Source organism: Pelophylax lessonae (genome assembly GCF_965119305.1).
Source record: "Pelophylax lessonae genome assembly, chromosome: 10".
In the NCBI taxonomy this organism is placed as follows: domain Eukaryota; kingdom Metazoa; phylum Chordata; class Amphibia; order Anura; family Ranidae; genus Pelophylax; species Pelophylax lessonae.
In genome coordinates this window covers 117,343,022-117,365,453 of record NC_138777.1, presented here as the reverse complement: position 1 = coordinate 117,365,453, position 22,432 = coordinate 117,343,022, and the positions used below count along the sequence as shown (strand labels likewise).

The 22,432-nt window shown below is 43.4% G+C and overlaps 1 protein-coding gene across 3 annotated transcripts in view; it reads left to right on the top strand.

Annotated features, from left to right (window-relative positions):
- RPGRIP1L (RPGRIP1 like) overlaps nucleotides 1-22,432 on the top strand; it is a 478,852-nt gene that overhangs the window by 179,017 nt on the left and 277,403 nt on the right. For all 3 annotated transcript variants that reach the window (XM_082269857.1, XM_082269856.1, XM_082269855.1), the window contains exon 9: nucleotides 19,223-19,296. In XM_082269857.1, the coding sequence (XP_082125983.1) occupies nucleotides 19,223-19,296 (74 nt within the window). The remainder of the gene's footprint in view (nucleotides 1-19,222; nucleotides 19,297-22,432) is intronic.

The window sequence follows — 22,432 nt, the reverse complement described above, 5'->3', positions numbered from 1 at the left end:
AAATTCGATTAGGCACAGTTTTGCACGACCGCGCAATTGTCCGTTAAAGTCACGCAGTGCCGAATCGCAAAATAGGGCCTGATCAGGAAGGGGGTAAAAATCTTCCGGGGCTTAAGTGGTTAAATGTTTGGTATCTTTTAAATGTGAGGAATATGTGGGCACCAAAGGCTGCAGGAAGTGGTCCACATATTCCCCAATTCTGGAGAAAATGGACCCAATCCCGCTTATAATAGGCCTCCCCGGAGGATTTGTCTTATTTTTGTGTATCTTGGGGAGCTGATATATAGTGGGTAGCCTTGGTGCTTCGGGTACTAGGTACCTGGCCTCTTTTTTGGTTAAGATGCCCTCGTCTTTAGCCTTTCACCAGTTTTTCTAGTATATTTTTTAATTTGGAGGTGGGGTTGGTTTTCAATTTCTTGTATGTTACCACATCACCCACCAACCTATCTAGCTCTTTCAGATTATCGCATTTATTTAGGATCACAACCCCGCCACCTTTATCGGCGGGTCTTATAATAATATTTTTTCTTTTTTCTAATTTCCTCAATACCCCTATCAAAATCCTTTTTTTCAAACACATGTTTCGGTTTCAAATTACGGATATCGTCTTCAACCAAACCCCTAAATGTTTCCAAATAGTGGCTGGATGAGACAGTGGGGTTGAAAGTGGAATAATTCCTAAGCCCACTATTTTCATAATCACTTTCCAACTTGGTACCATTAGCTGGTTTTTCGGTAAAAAACTTTTTTATTTTTAACTTCCTAATATACTTTTCAATATCTACAAATGTATGAAATGTATTTATCCCTTTTATCTGGTGCGTATTTTAACCCAAGGTCTAGAACCTTGAGTTCATCTTGAGAAAATACAGCAGTACTAAGGTTAAAAATACCACCACCTAATATTCCCGCTTTCTTTTTGTTTTGTAATTTCCTCCCCCCCTCTGCACCCTCTTCTCGGTTTTCTTGGTTTCCCCTCTGGGGGGTGTCTCAAGAAGTTTGGTAAGGGTTGGTTTCCCATTGGGGCCTCTGAGGTCCCTGGGAGTGGTGTCTTTATGTGGAAGAATTATCTTTTAGAGACTGCATTTTTTTGTTGGTGTATGGGACTTTATTTATCATTTACCAATTGTTGATGAACTTTATATTTGATCAATGGACTTTGTATGGGATTTCATTTTAGATTCACTCATTCATTAACTGTTGATGCACTTTATATTTGATTATGCACTTTGTATTTAAGAATTTATGAATTTTATATATTTAATATCAATCACACAGTGCACTTTAGGTGAGCGCAGCTCCGTACACTTTAGGTGTATTTTTTACCACTTTCACGTTTTTACGATTTTGTTGCAGCCCCCTTTCTTTGGTCTATACCAACATATAAAGTTGTGTCACTTATGCACTTTTATATTGCAATTTATGGATTCATTTAACACATATATTTGAATATCACATGTATATATCTTTTACCATTTGCGCATGTACTATTGGCGACCAACGCCAATTAATTTTTTAGCATTTTCCTCTTTTTACAGTGTACCCGCAACAATGGACATTTTTAATTTCCTTAGTAATAGAGACTCTAAGGATCTCTTTTCTGCAAAAAATGTAGCTTCCAAGGACATGGAACAGAATATAAAATCACTCAAAAACATACTAGACAAAAAGATAAGAGTATGGTGGGATTTGGCCTCCTTAGAACAATACCATAAAATGAAGATGACTCTGAGGAGACTGAGGTGGGATCTAGGTCCAAACGATGGACTAGATGATGCTGACCTCAATCTAGACTGGTATAATATTTTTTTTAATTTTTGTGAGTCACGGCTACTTGGCCTAATTATAGCCAGAAGAAAGGTCAAAATGTCGAAACTTGAGACAAAAATTAGCGAGCTCAAGACCAATCTTGAACCTTTCAAAGAAAATCCGGAATTTGTAGAAAGTGCACAAATACAGAAATTTTTAGAAAAAGTTGATAGAGATACCAGAAATAAAAAAATCAAGAAATACCAGAGAGACGTGAAAGACTACAAAGATCAAAAAATATATAAGGCTCCGTTCACATGTAGGCTTTTTGGGGAGTTTTTCTGCTCTAGGATCAGCTCTCAAAATGCCCAACAAGACAAATCCTATTCATTTCAATGGCCCCTGTTGATGTTCACATCTGAGCGTTTTGACGCTGTGAGCAAAACGTCCAACGCTCAAAGAAGTACATGAGCTTCTTTTTGGGCAGATTACAGGCGTTTTCCATTGGTTTCTATTCAATCTAAAAACGCCTGCACAAAAAACGCCTGTAAATCGCGGTAAAAAAAACGCGTGAAAACGCTATGCTCAGGTGTGAATGTAGCCTAAATGGCAAGAGATACCTGAGCAGGCTGTGAACTCCACCCATTCTTCTCCTGTCCGAGAGAATGGTTTGGAAAGATTTACCAACCCCAATTACACACCAATGGGGGGGGGGGGTACCTGGTTTTGATTTGGAGGGACCAGAGGAGTCTTTTCTCTCAAGGCCAGATGCCCAAGAGACCCCATATTACAATGGTCATAATCCAATACACTATTATGACATACCTATTCAGAATAGATACTCCTCCCTCGCAGACTCTCCTTATCAGTATCCACAACAGAGTTTTCAAGGTAGGGGGCGGGGAGCACCCCCAGGTCCAAGAGGGAGAGGTTCAGGCCAACCCTACAGAGCCCAGAGGGGCCACAGAGGTGGAAGAAGGGACCAGCAAGGCCATCCTAGGCGGGGTTCTCAGAACTGGTGGAGACCCCCCTCACCACTCCCAGGGACCTCAGAGGCCCCAATTGGAAACCAACCCTTACCAAACTTCTTGGGACACCCCACAGAGGGGAAACCAAGAAAACCGAGAAGAGGGTGCAGAGGGGGGAGAAAATTACAAAACAAAAAGTAAGCGGGAATATTAGGTGGTGGTATTTTTAACCTTAGTACTGCTATATTTTCCCAAGATGAACTCAAGGTTCTAGACCTTGGGTTAAAATACGCACCAGATAAAGGGATAAATAAATTTCATACATTTGTAGATATTGAAAAGTATATTAGGAAGTTAAAAATAAAAAAGTTTTTTTACCGAAAAACCGGCTAATGGTACCAAGTTGGAAAGTGATTATGAAAATAGTGGGCTTAGGAATTATTCCACTTTCAACCCCACTGTCTCATCCAGCCACTATTTGGAAACATTTAGGGGTTTGGTTGAAGACGATATCCGTAATTTGAAACCGAAACATGTGTTTGAAAAAAAGGATTTTGATAGGGGTATTGAGGAATTAGAAAAAAAGAAAAAATATTATTATAAGACCCGCCGATAAAGGCGGCGGGGGTTGTGATCCTAAATAAATGTGATTATCTGAAAGAGCTAGATAGGTTGGTGGGTGATGTGGTAACATACAAGAAATTGAAAACCAACCCCACCTCCAAATTAAAAAATATACTAGAAAAACTGGTGAAAAAGGCTAAAGACGAGGACATCTTAACCAAAAAAGAGGCCAAGTACCTAGTACCCGAAGCACCAAGGCTACCCACTATATATATCAGCTCCCCAAGATACACAAAAATAAGACAAATCCTCCGGGGAGGCCTATTATAAGCGGGATTGGGTCCATTTTCTCCAGAATTGGGGAATATGTGGACCACTTTCTGCAGCCTTTGGTGCCCACATATCCCTCACATTTAAAAGATACCAAACATTTAACCACTTAAGCCCCGGAAGATTTTACCCCCTTCCTGACCAGGCCCTATTTTGCGATTCGGCACTGCGTGACTTTAACGGACAATTGCGCGGTTGTGTGATGCTGTACCTAATCGAATTTGACGTCCTTTTTTCCCCACAAACAGAGCTTTCTTTTGATGGTATTTAATCACCTGTGCGATTTTTTGATCTTGCGCTATAAACAAAAAATGCCTTGGCGGCTTCAGTTTTCGCACGTGCTATGGCGAGTGCATTGCTTGTGGAGGAAGATCTAGAGGAGCCAGAAACTTGGGACCTTGTCTTGAGTGAGGATGTCTGGCTAAGTGACATGTTGCTTGCAGGAATGCTTGACTTTGTAGAGACTGCTGTATTGCATATGCAGATGACTGTGCTGGCCTCTGTATAGTCGCTGTCCTAAATCCCACTTGCTGGATAGCCGCTGTTTCACTGTTCTCTTCTCAGTACACGTATGCCCCAGGCGTGTGTGCAGCTCAACATACAGCTAAACCTTCAATCCTATAATAACCAGTGTTTTTGTAACTTTATTCTTTATTCCAGTGGAAGAATGGTGGTCACATAAAACAGGATACAAGTCAGATAGAATGGATATGCAAATAGGATTGAGAATAGGTGAAACTGGAAATAAACAGATAAAAGCATACAATCCGTATATAAACATAAACAAGATATGCACTGAGTATATAGCTAACAGTTCATAGGCATACCAGCGATGCTTCCTAGAAGGGTTCAGGAATCTCCCACAGGAGCATGAGATGCTGCCTGGCTTGTGTCCATGAGATGTCTAAAATGGAGATTTTTCAGAGAGAGGTGGAGCTAATACCCAGTGATAGAAAGCAAGAAATACCATAAAGAACTGTCCATCAATAGTCTTTGTTACAGTGGCATCTTGTGGACAATATTGGTATTGCAAGTTTCAATAACATTAATTCTTTTCTTAGTCTGAAGGCATGACAGAGACAATTGGGTGTGATCAATTTTCAATGATTGGCACCATAGCTTGTAGACTCTATAACCTTCACACAGACCAAATAATATATACTTATTTGGGTTATTTTTACCAAAGATATGTAGCAGTATAAATTTTGGCCAAAATTTTTGAAGAAGAATTGCTAAATTTGCAAAATTTTAAAACCGAAACGAAGAAAAATGCATTTTTTTTACAAAATTTTCAGTCTTTTTTCATTTATAGTGCAAAAAATAAAAAAACCCAAATGATGATTAAGTACCACAAAAAGAAAGCTCTGTTTGTGTGAAAAAAAGGATGACAGTTTTGTATGGGTACTATGTTGCAGTGATTGACTGAGTAATTGTCATTCAAAATGTGAGAGCACTGAAAACTGGTCTTGTTAGGAAGGGGGTTTAAGTGCCCAGTTGGTAATTGGTTAATGTATTTTTGAACAGGTGCTTTCATTTGCTATCATTTATATCTGCATGGAGTTCATTTTTAATTTAATTTGTGCTACAAGTATATCTGATTTAAAGTAAAACCGTGTAAACAAAATGTAGAGAAAGTATAATTATAAACAGATACTAGCACTTATCATTAGACTAATGTAAGAAATATATAAATATGCTTCAATAATTTTTTGGAAACCCTTCACACCAAAGTATATAAACAGAAGCCAAGAAATATGGGGGAAAAATCAAGCTGTTGTGCATAGCAACCAAATAGGTTTAATCTTTTACAGGGAAAATCATAATTGCATACAAAAGCCCTACTGTGACATGTTTCTGTCCAATATGGTACACTTGGTTTTATGCTTCCTTACTATTCCTTCTTTTAATGTGGATATTTCTAAATTTTGTGAGGTTTAGTAACAGAACATTTTTTAAGCTAGATATGGAAATCATGCCTATGAATACCACATCTATTTAATAATTTAGCCACTATTCATTTCAGTGAACTATAACATAGGCTAAAATGAAATTGTACAAAAAAAAGACATCTTTGTTCTCTCTAGAAGCCATGTCAAGCATTTTTTTTTTCTCTTTTGCCAGTGGTTCACTCTATAATGTTTTAAAGAGATTTTTTTTTTTTTTTTTTTTTTAAATTGTGCATTAAAATAGAAGAGTTGAGTCATCTGTGTCAGAGGTTTTGGAAACCAAATCTCTTGTCAACAGTGTCTTTTGCGATTTCATTTTTCTTTTTTCTTCTTTTTTCAGCCTCTGTCTTTTATATGTTTTTTCTCAGTTTAGTGTTCAAGAAGTGTCACTGTACTTTTTTTTTTTTTTTTTAATATAAATGTATTAACCCTTTCTTGCTCATTGAAGCCTATATACTCAGGCCAATGTCAGGTAATGTTACAGTAATCGTGCAACCTATTATTCTATTAAGGTATGTATTTTAGGGATATAGAAGAAAACATATACACATTTGCATGCTACTGGCACAAATACCATAGTATGAATAGTGGTAGCGATCTAATTGTGTATGCCAATAACCCAAGCTATATAAATGAACATAACAAAGCCAACTCTCATGGGACTTGCAGGCAACCCATATCACAGTACGTTTGCTATTTATCTTTATTAATATTCCCAAAAGTTATATAGTCAAGGCCATAAAATATATGATGTTACAGCTAATTACATAAAACTACAAATACTATACATTCAAAAGAGGTACTCATTCCTCCCAACCCAGGGAAGTTTGCAAAAATCTTTCCATTATAAACTTGAGCAGTGGGTCTCTGATGATGGAAATTTACTAACGTGTTTTGACTGTCCTTCAGGGGTTGAAGGGTCATGGACAAGGACTACCCACACATCTTTCTGGCCCATGAATCCGAGAAAAATGGGGAGTCCTCCTGGCTATAAACAAATCTGTGGCATTCCATCTCAAGTACTCCATACTAGATGATGAGGGTACATAAATACAGTGCCTTGCGAAAGTATTCGGCTCCCTTGAACTTTGTGACCTTTTGCCACATTTCAGGCTTCAAACATAAAGATATAAAACTGTAATTTTTTGTGAAGAATCAACAACAAGTGGGACACAATCATGAAGTGGAACGAAATTTATTGGATTTTTCAAACTTTGTTAACAAATAAAAAACTGAAAAATTGGGCGTGCAAAATTATTCAGCCCCTTTACTTTCAGTGCAGCAAACTCTCTCCAGAAGTTCAGTGAGGATCTCTGAATGATCCAATGTTGACATAAATGACTAATGATGATAAATAGAATCCACCTGTGTGTAATCAAGTCTCCGTATAAATGCACCTGCACTGTGTTAGTCTCAGAGGTCCGTTTAAAGCGCAGAGAGCATCATGAAGAACAAGGAACACACCAGGCAGGTCCGAGATACTGTTGTGGAGAAGTTTAAAGCCGGATTTGGATGCAAAAAGTTTTACCAAGCTTTAAACATCCCAAGGAGCACTGTGCAAGCGATAATATTGAAATGGAAGGAGTATCAGACCACTGCAAATCTACGAAGACCTGGCCATCCCTCTAAACTTTCAGCTCATACAAGGAGAAGACTGATCAGAGATGCAGCCAAGAGGCCCATGATCACTCTGGATGAACTGCAGAGATCTACAGCTGAGGTGGGAGACTCTGTCCATAGGACAACAATCAGTCGTATACTGCACAAATCTGGCCTTTATGGAAGAGCGGCAAGAAGAAAGCCATTTCTTGAAGATATCCATAAAAAGTGTTGTTTAAAGTCTGCCACAAGCCACCTGGGAGACACACCAAACATGTGGAAGAAGGTGCTCTGGTCAAAAGAAACCAAAATAGAACTTTTTGGCAACAATGCAAAACGTTATGATTGGCATAAAAGCAACACAGCTCATCACCCTGAACACACCATCCCCACTGTCAAACATGGTGGTGGCAGCATCATGGTTTGGGCCTGCTTTTCTTCAGCAGGGACAGGGAAGATGGTTAAAATTGATGGGAAGATGGATGGAGCCAAATACAGGACCATTCTGGTAGAAAACCTGATGGAGTCTACAAGACCTGAGACTGGGACGGAGATTTGTCTTCCAACAAGACAATGATCCAAAACATAAAGCAAAATCTACAATGGAATGGTTCACAAATAAACATATCCAGGTGTTAGAATGGCCAAGTCAAAGTCCAGACCTGAATCCAATCGAGAATCTGTGGAAAGAACTGAAAACTGCTGTTCACAAACGCTCTCCATCCAACCTCACTGAGCTCGAGCTGTTTTGGAAAGAGGAATGGGCAAAAATTTCAGTCTCTCGATGTGCAAAACTGATAGAGACATACCCCAAGCAACTTACAGCTGTAATCGCAGCAAAAGGTGGCGCTTCAAAGTATTAACTTAAGGGGGCTGAATAATTTTGCACGCCCAATTTTTCAGTTTTTTATTTGTTAAAAAAGTTTGAAATATCCAATAAATTTCGTTCCACTTCATGATAGTGTCCCACTTGTTGTTGATTCTTCACAAAAAATTACAGTTTTATATCTTTATGTTTGAAGCCTGAAATGTGGCAAAAGGTGGAAAATTTCAAGGGGGCCGAATACTTTCGCAAGGCACTGTAATCATCACAGGGGACCTTAATTCCATGCCACTCACCATTGGTACTATCTACGATCCAAACACACACCAATTGCGGTTTCTGCGCAGAATCTTCAGACTCATCTCCCCTATCAGGTACGGCCAACTGCTGATATGTGGAGACTTTATTGTAACCATGGACCCTCACCTAGACTCCAGCTCAACATCAAGAGTAAGACACCCATCTCCACGAGACTTATTCCACAAAGAGGGGGTACATGATGTCTGGCGATGTCAGCACGCCTGTCTCTGACCCAATCATCCTATGGATTGCCCATAAAGTTTTTTTATGGGGAATCTGCATCCAACAGACACCCTGCTCGCAGAACTCAAAACTCTCAAATAACAAAACAAAAAGCTCCCCACTCCCTTCTTTTCAATGTCTCTGGCTACCCTCTGGGGGAAACAAATGGACCTACTCGTGAAACAATTTGATAGACATCTCCGCTCACTCAAACTCACATACTATGCCAATGCTAATAAAGCTGAGAAACACTTCACTAACAGACTGAAAACCACCCAAGCCAAAACCAGAATTTCCCACCTCATAAACACCCCACTTCTAATTGTAAGATTATGAACCCTCAAGCCATTGCATATGAGTTTGCTACTATTATGGTGCGCTTTATAACTTCCAAGAGGATTCAAATACTCCCCAACCCTCCTCGTCTGACATCCATAGCTTCTTTTCCAAACCACAGCTCCCTCCCCTAACAAAGGAGCACCTTTCCGAGCTCAACGCTCCCTTTTCAGACATAGAAATATCAAAATCTATACAATCACTACCCACGGGTAAGTCCCCTGGCCCTGATGGCCTGCCAAACGAGTATTACAAGCTTGCCCAGACCCTTACCCCACACCTTAACTAAGTGTTTCCTAAAGCTGCACACTCTTCCTATTTTACCCCAGAGATGCTGAGAGCACAAGTGGCCAACTTGCCCAAACTGGGTAAGGATTCCACCAGTCCTGACAATTTTTGTTCAATTTCATTATTAAATACTGATGTGAAGTTATATGCCAAAGTGTTAGCAAAACACCTGATGGAAGTCTTACCCGATCTGATTGAAAAAGACCAAATTGGGTTTGTCTCAGGTAGACAGACATCAGACGTGCCAAGACGTATTATCAGTATTATTCACTACACAAATAAAACTGGAACTCCTTCTCTGCTCCTCTCGGTGGACGCAGAGAGACGTTCGATAGAGTCCACTGACATTACGTGTCTGAGGTTCTGGAAAAATTTGATTTTCATGGGACTATACTCAATGTAATTATGGGCCTATGCTCCACCCATTTGGCACAGGTGAACGCCTCCATCACAAATGGAACTAGACAGGGATGCCTCCTGTCATTTTCCATCTTCAATCTGACGATTGAACCTCTGGCAGAAGCGATCTGCTCCCACCCGGGAATCACTGGCTTCCAGCTTGGTAATTTTACCCACAAAATAAACCTCTGTGCGGGTGACATTATATTACTCCTAACAAACCCTGACTCCTCCCTGCCAGAGGCTTTTCAAATTTTTACCCAGTTTAGTCAAATATCTTACTATAAAGTTACCTTAACCAATTTCCTAATCCTAGATCTGGAAGTCTAATCCTCCACAAAACTCAAACTACAAAGTTGATTCCCATTTAAGGAGTCTGATGAAGGAATCCCATATCTTAGTATTACGTCAACGACCTCCATCACTTCCTTGGCGGCGGCCAACTTCTTACCCCTACTTTCCAAAATTGAAAAGGAACTTAAACGCAAAGCCAAATGTGAACTCTCCCGGTGGATTGGCAGCAGTCAAGATGAACATCCTCCCCCAAATTCTCTATTTTTTCAGGACACTTCCCATCCTGGTCCCCGCCCAATACTGAACATCTCTGTCTAGAACCCTTTAGTGCTATATTTGCACCAGACTAAGGGCCAGTTGCTCTCATCTATCCCTAATTAAACAAAAAACGTGTGGCGGAGCGGGCTTCCCTGATGTCAAGGATTACTAGTGGGGGTTACAACTAGACCAACCTAAATACTGGTTCTCCCCCACAACATTTCAACTATGAGTCGACATAGAACACAAACTTTCTCCCACCACAAACCTGCAACATCTCCTTCTGAACGACACTTGGAAACCATGGGACCAGAAAATCTTCCCTGCTCTCGTACAGGCATCCCTGATGGCCTGGAGGCATATTACTCATGCCCCATCTATTTCTAAATCCCTGGTCCCAACAACGTACCCTATTCAAATCTTTGATGCCCTCCCCTCCATAACAGTCAAATCCCTTATGTATCTAGGTATCCAGGAAACCAACGCTCTCCTCAAGGACAACCTCCCGTTTGGTTCGGACATATCATATCCCCAAATACCTCCACTACACATGTACAGGAATCCTACATTTTGTAGCTAAACACCGAGCTCCCTCACTATCCCTACCCCCTACCACCTTGGATTTTCTCAACCAACCCACACAGAGAAAGAAGGGAATTTCCCTTTTTTTATAGAACACTACAGGACAAAAGCACCCTATCTAAGTCTACTTCTATGTCAAAATGGGAAAAGGACCTTGGAATGACATTCACCCCAACACAATGGCATACTGCACTCAGCTCTATTTCCAAAGCCTCCCACTGCACTAGCCACCAGGAGATGACAATCAAAATTACTAATAGGTGGTATTATACACCTTGCCGCTTAGCCAAATTCTCCCCTAACACCCCCCATGTTGGCATGAGTGCGGTAAAGTGGGTACTCTTTTGCATATCCTATGGTTTTGCCCTAATCTCACTAGTTTTTGGTCCCAAACATTTTGCCTCATCGCCTCATGCACAGGTATATTATGTAAACCACAGCCGGCCTTAGCTGTACTCAACATAGGTATCGACCAATACCTGACCCCATACAGATCAGTGGTGACACATATACTTTTGGCAGCCCAGCTCACCATTCTAAGAAAATGGAAAATAACATATCTTCCAATATCTCTGATGTAGTGACTATGGTAATCTCCAGTTACGCCTTTGAGCGTCTACTAGCGATAAACTCTCTAAACCTTGCCAAATTCCCCCATATTTGGAACATATGAACCAATAGATAACTTCCTACTAATGCCAATCAAACTCTATTCTTCCTGATTATATAGCCATAATATTTAAGTAATTGAATGCTTATCTCTGTTTTTCCGGCTGAATCAACACTTGCATTGTTGGATGCTATTGTTGCTATATCCTACTAGTATAAGAGCCGGTTCACACTGAGGCGACACGACTCCTTACTACTTCGGGGGCGACTTGTGCAGTCCTGTGCACCATGACTTTGGAGCAAGTAGTACAGGACCCTTTTTGTAAGTTGGAGCGACTTGTGTCGCTCCTATTAGAACGGGTCCTGTAGCGGTCAATGGACCGCGAGGGAGCACAACTTGTCAGGCTGACAAGTCGCCTGACAAGTCACGCTAGTGTGAATGGGGTCTTATACCTCCTTTCTCTTTATATGCTGCAATACCCTTTGTTTGTTTGTTTGTAAAACTGCAAAACAAATTGTATTGAAGAAAAAAAAATGGTTTTCTCAGAGCCGGTTCACACTACCACGACCAGAAACTCGCCCCGTGACTTGAAGAGACTTGGAAGAGACTTGTGCACTACTTTGAAGAGACAGGCGACTTTGTCTGTGGGGAATGTCTGGCTAATCTCTTTCTTCTTCCTGGAAAGTCTGATAACAAGTCGTGTCAATTAAGATAAGGAGGCGACTCCCATTGAAGTATATGGGACAGTCGGATCACAGGTCGCCTCAAAGTAGTACAGGACCCTTTTCTGAAGTCGGAGCGACTTCAGTAGTGCCAATTAAGACGGCACTGATTGATTAACATTGCTTTTGTTATGTCAAGCGACCTGGGGCTACACAAGTCGCCTCACAAGTCGTGCTAGTGTGAATGGGCTCTTACTATTGCAAAATTTATGTTCTAAGTAAGGAATCTTGCATACAAGGCCGAGTGAGCCCATACAGCGTAATTCTTTGGGTATTTTTTCAACCCGGGCTGCCCAGATGTACAGGCTGTCATTGACATAAATGGCTGTGCGCCACTGTATTGGTGTATACGAGGCACAGCTGTTTATGTTAATTAAAGGCTGTATACTGCACCTGGATTGCCCAGGTAGAGGAAATACACTGCAGTTCAATCAGCCTTTGTGCCACCCAAAAATTGACAGAAAATTGCATTTTGTACAAGAATGTGGCTATACAGATCTATGCCTGGTGTGATATGGGGAAGGTTCCAGTAGCCTTTTTTTTTTTTTAAAGGAAACTGAAAATAAAGTCCTTTATATCAGGTTTCCCATGCAGGGGTTTCAGCTTCACACTAAATGAAAATGCTTAGCCACCTGGCTCTTAGGCTCACTTTGCTTTAATTGCAGTTCCTTGCTGCATAGGCCCACTCTTGGCTCATAGGTAGAGGTTCTCCTGTTACCCCAGGGCCCTCTTACTCCTCCAAGACTCACAGATCCCTCTTGTCCCCTGGACACTCTCCCAGTTGCCTCAGCTCTAATTTCCCAGGCACTCTCTCAGCTGCCCAATTCTCTCAGTCCATGGTCTGGAACCTCTCCCACTTTGAGTGCTGTTTCGAGAAAATTCCCTTATTCCCAAGACAGAAGCACACCTCCTTCCTGGCTGCAGCAACTGCACCTCCAACTCCACCTGTTCTGAGCTATGCTCAGATCTGCACTCACACAGGCTTCTAGAGTCCAGCAAAGCCTGGACACTGGATTGAAGGTTCCATCCCACCCAATATTCTTTGGAACTTTCAAGCTCTCAGGCCCCGATCCAGAACTATCAAATCCAGAGAAAGCATATAACACTGCTTTCTCTATTCACAATCAACCTGCCAGAGTTTCTCAAACTGCTTTGAGAATCTAGCTTCACTTTTAGGCCCAATTATATAGTGGCAGGGTGTCACACTGGGAAAGCAAATGTCTTAATTGTAGAGTACAGAACACATGCTTCTATTAATCAAGACCATAGGTTATATGATGTCATCTTCTGGTGAGTACACTGGCAAACAAAGTTTATATAACAGCTCATATAACTACCCCCCCCCCACACTCATTTATTTTTTTATTTTTTACCTATACCTAGATAATTGGGAAGATTACCCCCAGTTCTTCACACAGAGAATTTCTCTCACCGTCTTGCTGCATCTACGGCTACTGCAAATCATTATTTCAGTTTCAGGATCAGTCAACCCTAAGTAGTGTTTCGTGGAACTGTACCTTGACCCCACCACATGGAAGAGGCAGGACCCGCCTGTGCCATTGCCTTTGCCGCTGGACTATTTGATACAGCAGTACAGTGAGGGTTCAAATAGCCACACGATGCTCCAAAGATCCAGAGCAGTGGTAATCTTCCTTGGTGTGACCCAGTCCCTAAAGACCCTCTACATTGAGGAGGGGGGTGTGCCCTCCCAAAGCATGGAGTCTTCACCTGGTATGTTCCCTAAGAAGGACCCAGTATCCTGATGTGGTGAGTATGGGGCTTTGCCACTTTCCCTGCCTTTTCCCTTTGCCACTTCTGTGGAGGACCTGGACATCTCTGTGAGATGGTTGCAGTTACTTCTTTGTTAAATTTTTGTATCACTTTTGCTACAGTATTCTGACTGATAAGTAAAGCTTTGCTTATCATCCTGTAGCCGGCTCCTTGTGTAAAGAAATTATTTTCTTTCTCAGGCCTTGTAAAATTTCTCTTTGGTGTGCTGCCATTGCTGAAAGCAATTGTCTGCTGGACTCCTGTTTAATGAATAATTAGACTCACCTGTAGTTGAATCCTTAATTAGGATTTTGTTGTCTAAAATGTATCTTTGATGGGTTTCTATAGGTTAGTATTGGTACATACATTGGGTGCAGAATACAGCTGTATCTAAGATATGCATTTAGGGTCACATTTGCGAAGAATCTTCCAGAGTTATTCCCATTTCACGAAGTTGAAGACTTGCATAAAGAGAATGGAGCACCACTAACCACCCCCCCCCCCTTCTTTCCCACGCAGCCAAACTACACAATATTTGTAAGGAGGTTAAAGAGGCATCAGAGATTAATGTCAGTCTCTTTAAACAGCATGAAACTTAACATCTACATTTAAATGGGAAATATGTAATAGGACAAATAGTGGGTCAGATTTTTCTTGGGTTGGGAAAATGATCACTATCACATCTGAGGGGTGTAGCCTGGGCGCGGACCAAGATGGCTGCTTAAGCCTGGAGCTCCGGCCAACAAAGGGATAATTTTTACCCGAGATCCAAGAAAGCCTACTAATGGAAAAAACCTCCGACAGCAGCTCCGCTCCCCGCAAGACTCCAGCTCGCAATTCAGCTGCAATTCAGCTGCCAAATACCAGACATTGTCTGCACGCAGCCAGGTAGCACGGCCTATTCATCCGTTGCCTCAAAGGTCTCCACACATGCGGCTCACACACACAATGCCTCAGTGATCTACACAATATACAGTGCCTTGCGAAAGTATTCGGCCCCCTTGAACTTTGCGACCTTTTGCCACATTTCAGGCTTCAAACATAAAGATATAAAACTGTAATTTTTTGTGAAGAATCAACAACAAGTGGGACACAATCATGAAGTGGAATGAAATTTATTGGATATTTCAAACTTTTTTAACAAATAAAAAACTGAAAAATTGGGCGTGCAAAATTATTCAGCCCCCTTAAGTTAATACTTTGTAGCGCCACCTTTTGCTGCGATTACAGCTGTAAGTTGCTTGGGGTATGTCTCTATCAGTTTTGCACATCGAGAGACTGACATTTTTTGCCCATTCCTCCTTGCAAAACAGCTCGAGCATAGTGAGGTTGGATGGAGAGCGTTTGTGAACAGCAGTTTTCAGTTCTTTCCACAGATTCTCGATTGGATTCAGGTCTGGACTTTGACTTGGCCATTCTAACACCTGGATATGTTTATTTGTGAACCATTCCATTGTAGATTTTGCTTTATGTTTTGGATCATTGTCTTGTTGGAAGACAAATCTCCGTCCCAGTCTCGGGTCTTTTGCAGACTCCATCAGGTTTTCTACCAGAATGGTCCTGTATTTGGCTCCATCCATCTTCCCATCAATTTTAACCATCTTCCCTGTCCCTGCTGAAGAAAAGCAGGCCAAAACCATGATGCTGCCACCACCATGTTTGACAGTGGGGATGGTGTGTTCAGGGTGATGAGCTGTGTTGCTTTTACGCCAAACATAACATTTTGCATTGTTGCCAAAAAGTTTGATTTTGGTTTTATCTGACCAGAGCACCTTCTTCCACGTTTGGTGTGTCTCCCAGGTGGCTTGTGGCAAACTTTAAACAACACTTTTTATGGATATCTTTAAGAAATGGCTTTCTTCTTGCCACTCTTCCATAAAGGCCAGATTTGTGCAGTATAGGACTGATTGTTGTCCTATGGACAGAGTCTCCCACCTCAGCTGTAGATCTCTGCAGTTCATCCAGAGTGATCATAGGCCTCTTGGCTGCATCTCTGATCAGTCTTCTCCTTGTATGAGCTGAAAGTTTAGAGGGACGGCCAGGTCTTCGTAGATTTGCAGTGGTCTGATACTCCTTCCATTTCAATATTATCGCTTGCACAGTGCTCCTTGGGATATTTAAAGCTTGGGACATCTTTTTGTTTCCAAATCCGGTTTTAAACTTCTCCACAACAGTATCTCGGACCTGCCTGGTGTGTTCCTTGTTCTTCATTATGCTCTCTGTGCTTTAAATGGACCTCTGAGACTATCACAGTGCAGGTGCATTTATATGGAGACTTGATTACACACAGGTGGATTCTATTTATCATCATTAGTCATTTAGGTCAACATTGGATCATTCAGAGATCCTCACTGAACTTCTGGAGAGAGTTTGCTGCACTGAAAGTAAAGGGGCTGAATCATTTTGCACGCCCAATTTTTCAGTTTTTTATTTGTTAACAAAGTTTGAAATATCCAATAAATTTCATTCCACTTCATGATTGTGTCCCACTTGTTGATTCTTCACAAAAAATTACAGTTTTATATCTTCATGTTTCAAGCCTGAAATGTGGCAAAAGGTCGCAAAGTTCAAGGGGACGAATACTTTCGCAAGGCACTGTAGCTGCTGACATAAAAGGCACGTTGTCAGCAGCTGTCTTGGACCTCAGGCATGACATCTAGGCCATTGCAAACGGAGTACACGAGGTGGAGAAGATCATTATTAACCAATAGACCCATATCCACAAGCTATATTTTGCAACAGATGCCCATACACTCCAGCTGCAGGAGCTCAACAGGGACTTAGAAGACCTGGACAACATGGCCAACTCCTACCCACCATCACATCTATCTTCAATGAGCTACTGGACAGACCTACCACCATAATAGAAATTAAATGTCTAAACCGCACTCTGCAACCCAGAGGTAGAGAAACAGACCCACCGAGAGATGTGATATGCTATTTAAACAGCTTCCGCCTGAAAGAAGAGATTCTCGAACCCTAGCTATGATGTACCTGTCGCTATACAGATGGACAATTAGAGCGAATCATATATTTCTTATGTCTGATCACAATATTCCTCCCTGCTCAGAAGGACAGATGCAGTAATTATATCTGTATACATAACTACTCTGTCATGAGGGTGCGACTGACCGTGTTCTGCGACTGACCGTGTTCTGCGACTGACAGTGCTGTGCGACTGACAGTGCTGTGCGACTGACAGTGCTGTGCGACTGTGAGGGTCTGTGAGTGCCTGAGAGTATCTGTGAGTACCTGTGAGGGTCTGTATGTACCTGCGAGTACCTGAGTGTCTGGGAGTGTCAGTGAGTGTAGCGGAGTACCAGAGAGAGAGAAAGCAGAGTTAGGAAGCTAGAAAACAGCCACACAGGTTAGACTTAAATTACTGAATCCCCATTAGACTAGATTAGTAGGTACAATGTCCGGCGGGTGTGGAGATGCGATTCGGTGTACATCTTGTGGTATGTATACGTTCCTTGATCATGTGAGCGAGGGCGAATACAAATGCACAAAATGTAAGCACGTTACTTCCCTAGAAGCTCAGGTCCTGAATCCAGGGAAGTAGCTGGCAACACTGAGACAAATGTCCATACTGAAGGAGAGCTGGGATCGTACCTGACAGGTGCAGGCTGGGGCCTGCATAGAGGTGGGCAGAGAGACAGAGGTGCAGGCATCAGAGCAGAGTAGATGGGTGACAGTTAGGAGGGGTAGAAGGGAAAAAGGCAAGGAGGCCGATCCTGGGCTGGAGCACCCCAATAAATGCGCCCCGTTGCGTGATGTTGGGGAAGCCAGTCAGGGACCAGCATTGCTGGAGCAGAGCAACGCCCTCCAGTGAGGCCGGAAGATAGGGAAAGGAAAGACAGGTGCTGGTGGTAGGGGACTCAATCATTAGAAGGACAGACAGTGCAATCTGTCACAAAGACCGTGAGCGCCGAACAGTCTTTTGTTTACCGGGCGCTCAGGTTCGGCACATCGCGGATCGGGTGGACAGATTATTGGGTGGGGCTGGGGAAGACCCAGCTGTCATGGTACACGTGGGTACCAATGACATAGGCAGAGGAAGATGGAGAGTCCTAAACGATTTCAGGGACTTAGGCGCTAAGTTGAGGAGTAGGACCTCCAAGGTAGTATTTTCAGAAATACTACCTGTACCTCGAGCCACACCAGAGAAAAAGAACAAGAAAGAAAGACCACTTACCTTCTAACATTGAAGCAGTTAGCCTCCCATTTTTTAGGCTTTGTTCACATCTTGGCATCCCGGCCCGCAATCCCAAATCATGGCAAATTGTGGGCGGCCGTGCAATTCCCGTCACTTCCAATGGCCCCCCAAACGCGGTGTGGTTTTGCAGCGATTGTCTTCTGACGAATCACAGTAAAACTGCGCAAACAGAATTGCGGGATGCCTGTCGCCCAAAAGAAGTTCTTGTACTTCTTTTGGGCGACAGGCATCCTGCGATTCTATTTTGGCAATTTTACTGCGATTCATCTTGCGACAATCGCGGCAAAATTGCGCCCAGTTTGTGGTGCCATTGGAAGTGACAGGAATGGCACGGGCGTCCCGCGGTTTGCCATGATTCGGAATCGCGGCAGAATCATGGCGATTTTACCCACGATCCGGGACGCCAAAGATGTGAATGGAGCCTTAAGGTAATGGTAATGTGTTTTAGAAAATAGTTTTTAAAAACTCTACTGGCAGCCTGTTCGGCTCAGACACCCTTTTAGTTTATTTAACATGCCAAAGATGATTCTTCCTGAGGAGATTTAAAAGTGTTACTAAACCCACAACAGTAAAATCAGTCTATATATGCAGTAAGGCATACTTGTTATACACACTGTGGAACCTAAGGGGTTAATCTGCATTGTGTAAAAAGACTGCTTGATCCTATATGCACAGATCCGCCTCTTCTTTCACTAACTCCAAAACATGTCCGGATAAGACAGAGCATTTGGAGTAAGGCTGCACATGCTCAGTTTGGTGTGTATTGCTAGAGCGTTTTTTTTTATTCTTGGACAAGTCCATGTAATCAGCACAGGCCCAATCAGTCCTGTCCAGACCGAGGGTCAGGGGGTTCTGGTGCCTGATAGGACAGCTCAGTGCAGTATGAAAACTCCTCCTACAAGCTTCACCAGGAACTGATAGAAGTCACAAGATTGCTATATACTGCTGATGGCAAAAAAGTATTTAGCATTTATATTGACTAAAACTATTGTATTTCCATGTTCTGTGTACTGTGGGAGAGCAGATATAGTTGGATACAGGGTCCTGGGGTTAGTAACCTTAAAAACATAATATTGTTATTTTATTCTGATTATTATTATTATTATTATTATTATTATTATTATTATTATTATTATTATTATCATCTATCGTCAGGGTTATGTCCCCATATGGACAGTGTTTTTTAAGAATGAACTGTATTCTGTTTAGGTCTTTAATTTTTCTAATGTGTTTCTCCCCATTCTAGTTACAGGGTCGTATCAGTGATTTGGAAAAAGAGCGTGATCTGTTGAAGGAAAATTCCGACAAATTGTACAGCAGGTATGAAAGTCCATTTATTTAATATACCCAGTGTGCAATTGGCTATATATTGTTCAAGGCAAAGGCAGCAATCACTGGAATGTTATTTTATTTCAGTATGTACTTGGCAGACAGTAACTGGCTGTCTACTGTATACTTAATCACAATCAGTGCTGTTTTCCTGAAACTTCTGGTCGCCATATATTTAAAGGGTTAGTCAACTATTTCTTTATTAACTCCTTACCATCTAACCATTTAGGCTTTCGTTCACACTGGGGCGACCTGTCAGGTGACTTAGTCCCCTGTCAAGTCGCACCCCATTCAGTGCAATGGAACTGTTCTAATTTAGTCACTCCGACTTAATAAAAGGTTCCTGCACTACTTAGGGGAGCCTTCAGTGACTTGCATTGACTTCTGTTAAAGTAGCTGTTTGCAAGCCGCAACGAAGTCACGCTGTGCTGCATGGCTTCAAAGTCAGGCGACTTTGATGCCATGCTAGTGTGACCCGAGACTCTGATTAAGACCAGTAAATTGTATTAAATCAGTATTTCTCTTACGTCCTCCGACAGTCGCCGCCCCTTCATATTCGTCACAATAGGGTTATTGACCTTTGCTCCGTAGGAGTGGCTAGACAAAGCTTTTAGCATACCCCACCCCCAGGGGGTGGTCCCCTCAGTCAATACCCTCCTGCTTCCTGCATTCCTACCTCAGTTTCATTTGTCTAGCTCAGGAGTAGGTTAGACGTTTCCTGTGCTGGGGCTTTTCAGTCTCAGCTTCTTTTCTCTTTTTGATTTTATTTGGAGTTTTTTCTCTTTCTTGACTTAGCTGTTTATTTTCAGCTCTAGTTAGGTCTTCTGATGAAGATGATCGTGCGGTGCTGGGTCTCGGGCTGGCCTCCCTGGTTACCCGGGGTTCAGGGCCAGTGGCTTCCCAGCCTGCCATCGAGCGTTCAGCTAGGTTTCCCTGGCATATATGAACGACCCATCCCTGTTCGCTGCGGGGATGCTGCGGTGAGGTGGCTACCTCACTGGACGCCATGCGGTTTCGCACCGCAATTCCACTGCGTCCTGGCTGCGACTCTCCCTGTCCTTAGTGCAGCGGTTTGATCGCTTGTGCAGGCTCCCCACGCCATCCGGATGGTAAGTGTATTTTTGTGTGGGGACCTGTCTGTCTTGGGTGTCAGTCTGGGACTGTGGGACCCTGCATGTCTGTGCATACTGTTGAGCTCCCTGTCAGTATAGCTGCTCTCTGTGGGCTGCAGGGGGGAGGGGGGGGCTCTCCTGCTCTGCTCTGTGTAACAGGCTGTGTGACATGCTGTGTGCTGTGAAGGACATGATTGTGAGACATGTTGTGGGCATACTGTGCGGCGACCGCTGCTGCGGTCCGCCATTTTTTTGTGACAGCTTTGTGGTGGCCGATCCTGTGTGGTGAGAGCGCCGTTATGGCGCCAAACGCCGCCATTTTGGCGGCGATCGCGCGGGCCACATGTCAGTGTTTCTGCCTCTACAGCCTCGGCCGGCGGCCATGTTTGTGTAGCCTTACATAGGCTTTATGAGGGCAGTCAGTTTCGCATCACTTCCTTTTGCTCTGAGGACAGCGATCGATGAAGCAGCAGCCTGTGTGACCTCTCCAGGTTTTACCTTCCATTCCTGTATTCCTAGCCCGGTGGGTCAGTGTGTTTTGTGAGTGCGGGGGGCTGCGATCGCCGCGACCTTAAAGGGGCAGTACTCCTTTTTTTCCTAAGTTACTGGGGCATGGATTCTCAGGAAAGCAAGTTTCCTCCCTCCTTGGTAGGGGGCCAGGGGGCTGCTGCTGCTTCCCCCGAGGGGGCTGATCTGGCTACTATTGTGGCTAAGCTTGCTGCTCAGGTGCAGATGCTGGTGGCTGATCGATCCACAAAAAGGCCCAGGGTGTCCATTTCCTCTGATTCAGAGGGCGATGGGGATGCTATGGCTGGAGTGCCCTTCTCAGGGTCTCTTTCTTCTCTAGACCTTGCGGGGTCTGAAGGGGAGGCTGAGGTGGAAGGGGTTGATAATTCTCCCCCTGGCTCGTCTGAAGAGCTTGCACTCATGGATGAGTTGGTTGCTCCTATCAAACAAACGCTGCATTTGGAGGATGAACCATGTCCTCCTGCTTTGATGTCCTCTTATGGGACGCAGAGCAAACGCAAAACGTTGCAGGTTTTTCCTTGCTCTACGGAATTTCAGCGCGCTGTTGAGGAGCAATGGCGCAACATAAAGAAGCCTTTTGCTGTGCCGAGTAGGTTCAAGCTGCGTTATCCTTTTACACCAGCTACTGATGAGCGTTGGTGTGTGCCGCCTCAGGTGGATCACGCGGTGGCGATTTTGAATAAATCCACTGTGATTCCTGCTGAGGATACCGCGGTGTTCCAGGACCCTACGGACAGGAGATTGGAGTCTCTGGCCCGTCACTCTTATACGGTTGCGGGCTCTATGCTGAAGCCTATTTTTGCTTCCATTATGGCAGCCCAGGCTATTGCCGATTGGACGCAGGTGCTCACGCGCACTCTGGTGGCTGACTCTGCTTCACCGTCGACATTGGCTATGGTGGATCAGATTCATCAGGGTGTCATGTATTTGTGTGATGCGGACCTAGATATGGTCCCTTTGGCTGCGCGTCTGCAGAGTGTGGCGGTGTTGAACCGTCGCCTGATCTGGCTGAAATGTTGGTCTGTTGACCAATCTTCTCGCAAGACTTTGGCTAATTTGCCTTACGCGGGTTCTCGCCTTTTTGGCGAATCCTTGGATACTCTGATCAAGGGTGTTTCTGGGGGTAAGAGTACTCTTTTGCCCCAGACTCACAAGTCTAAGTTTGTTCGCGGTAAGAAGAATGCTTCGTTTAGACCCTCTCAGGGGTCCTTTCGTGCCTTTCGGTCGCACTATAAGGGTAAGCCCTTCAAGGGACAAGGCTCCCAGAAAAAGCCGTGGGCAGGTAAGCAGAAGTCCGGCCAGTCCGGGTCCACTGCCCATAACAATGCGGCCTGAAGGGACGCCCTCACCCAGTTCTGGGGTGGGGGGACGTTTGCTCGGTTTTCTTCAACCCTGGCTGGCCCGCGTTCGGGACAGGTGGGTTCAGGAAATCGTTCGATCTGGATACAAGATCGAGTTTCTCTCTCGGCCGGCGGGCAGATTTTTTC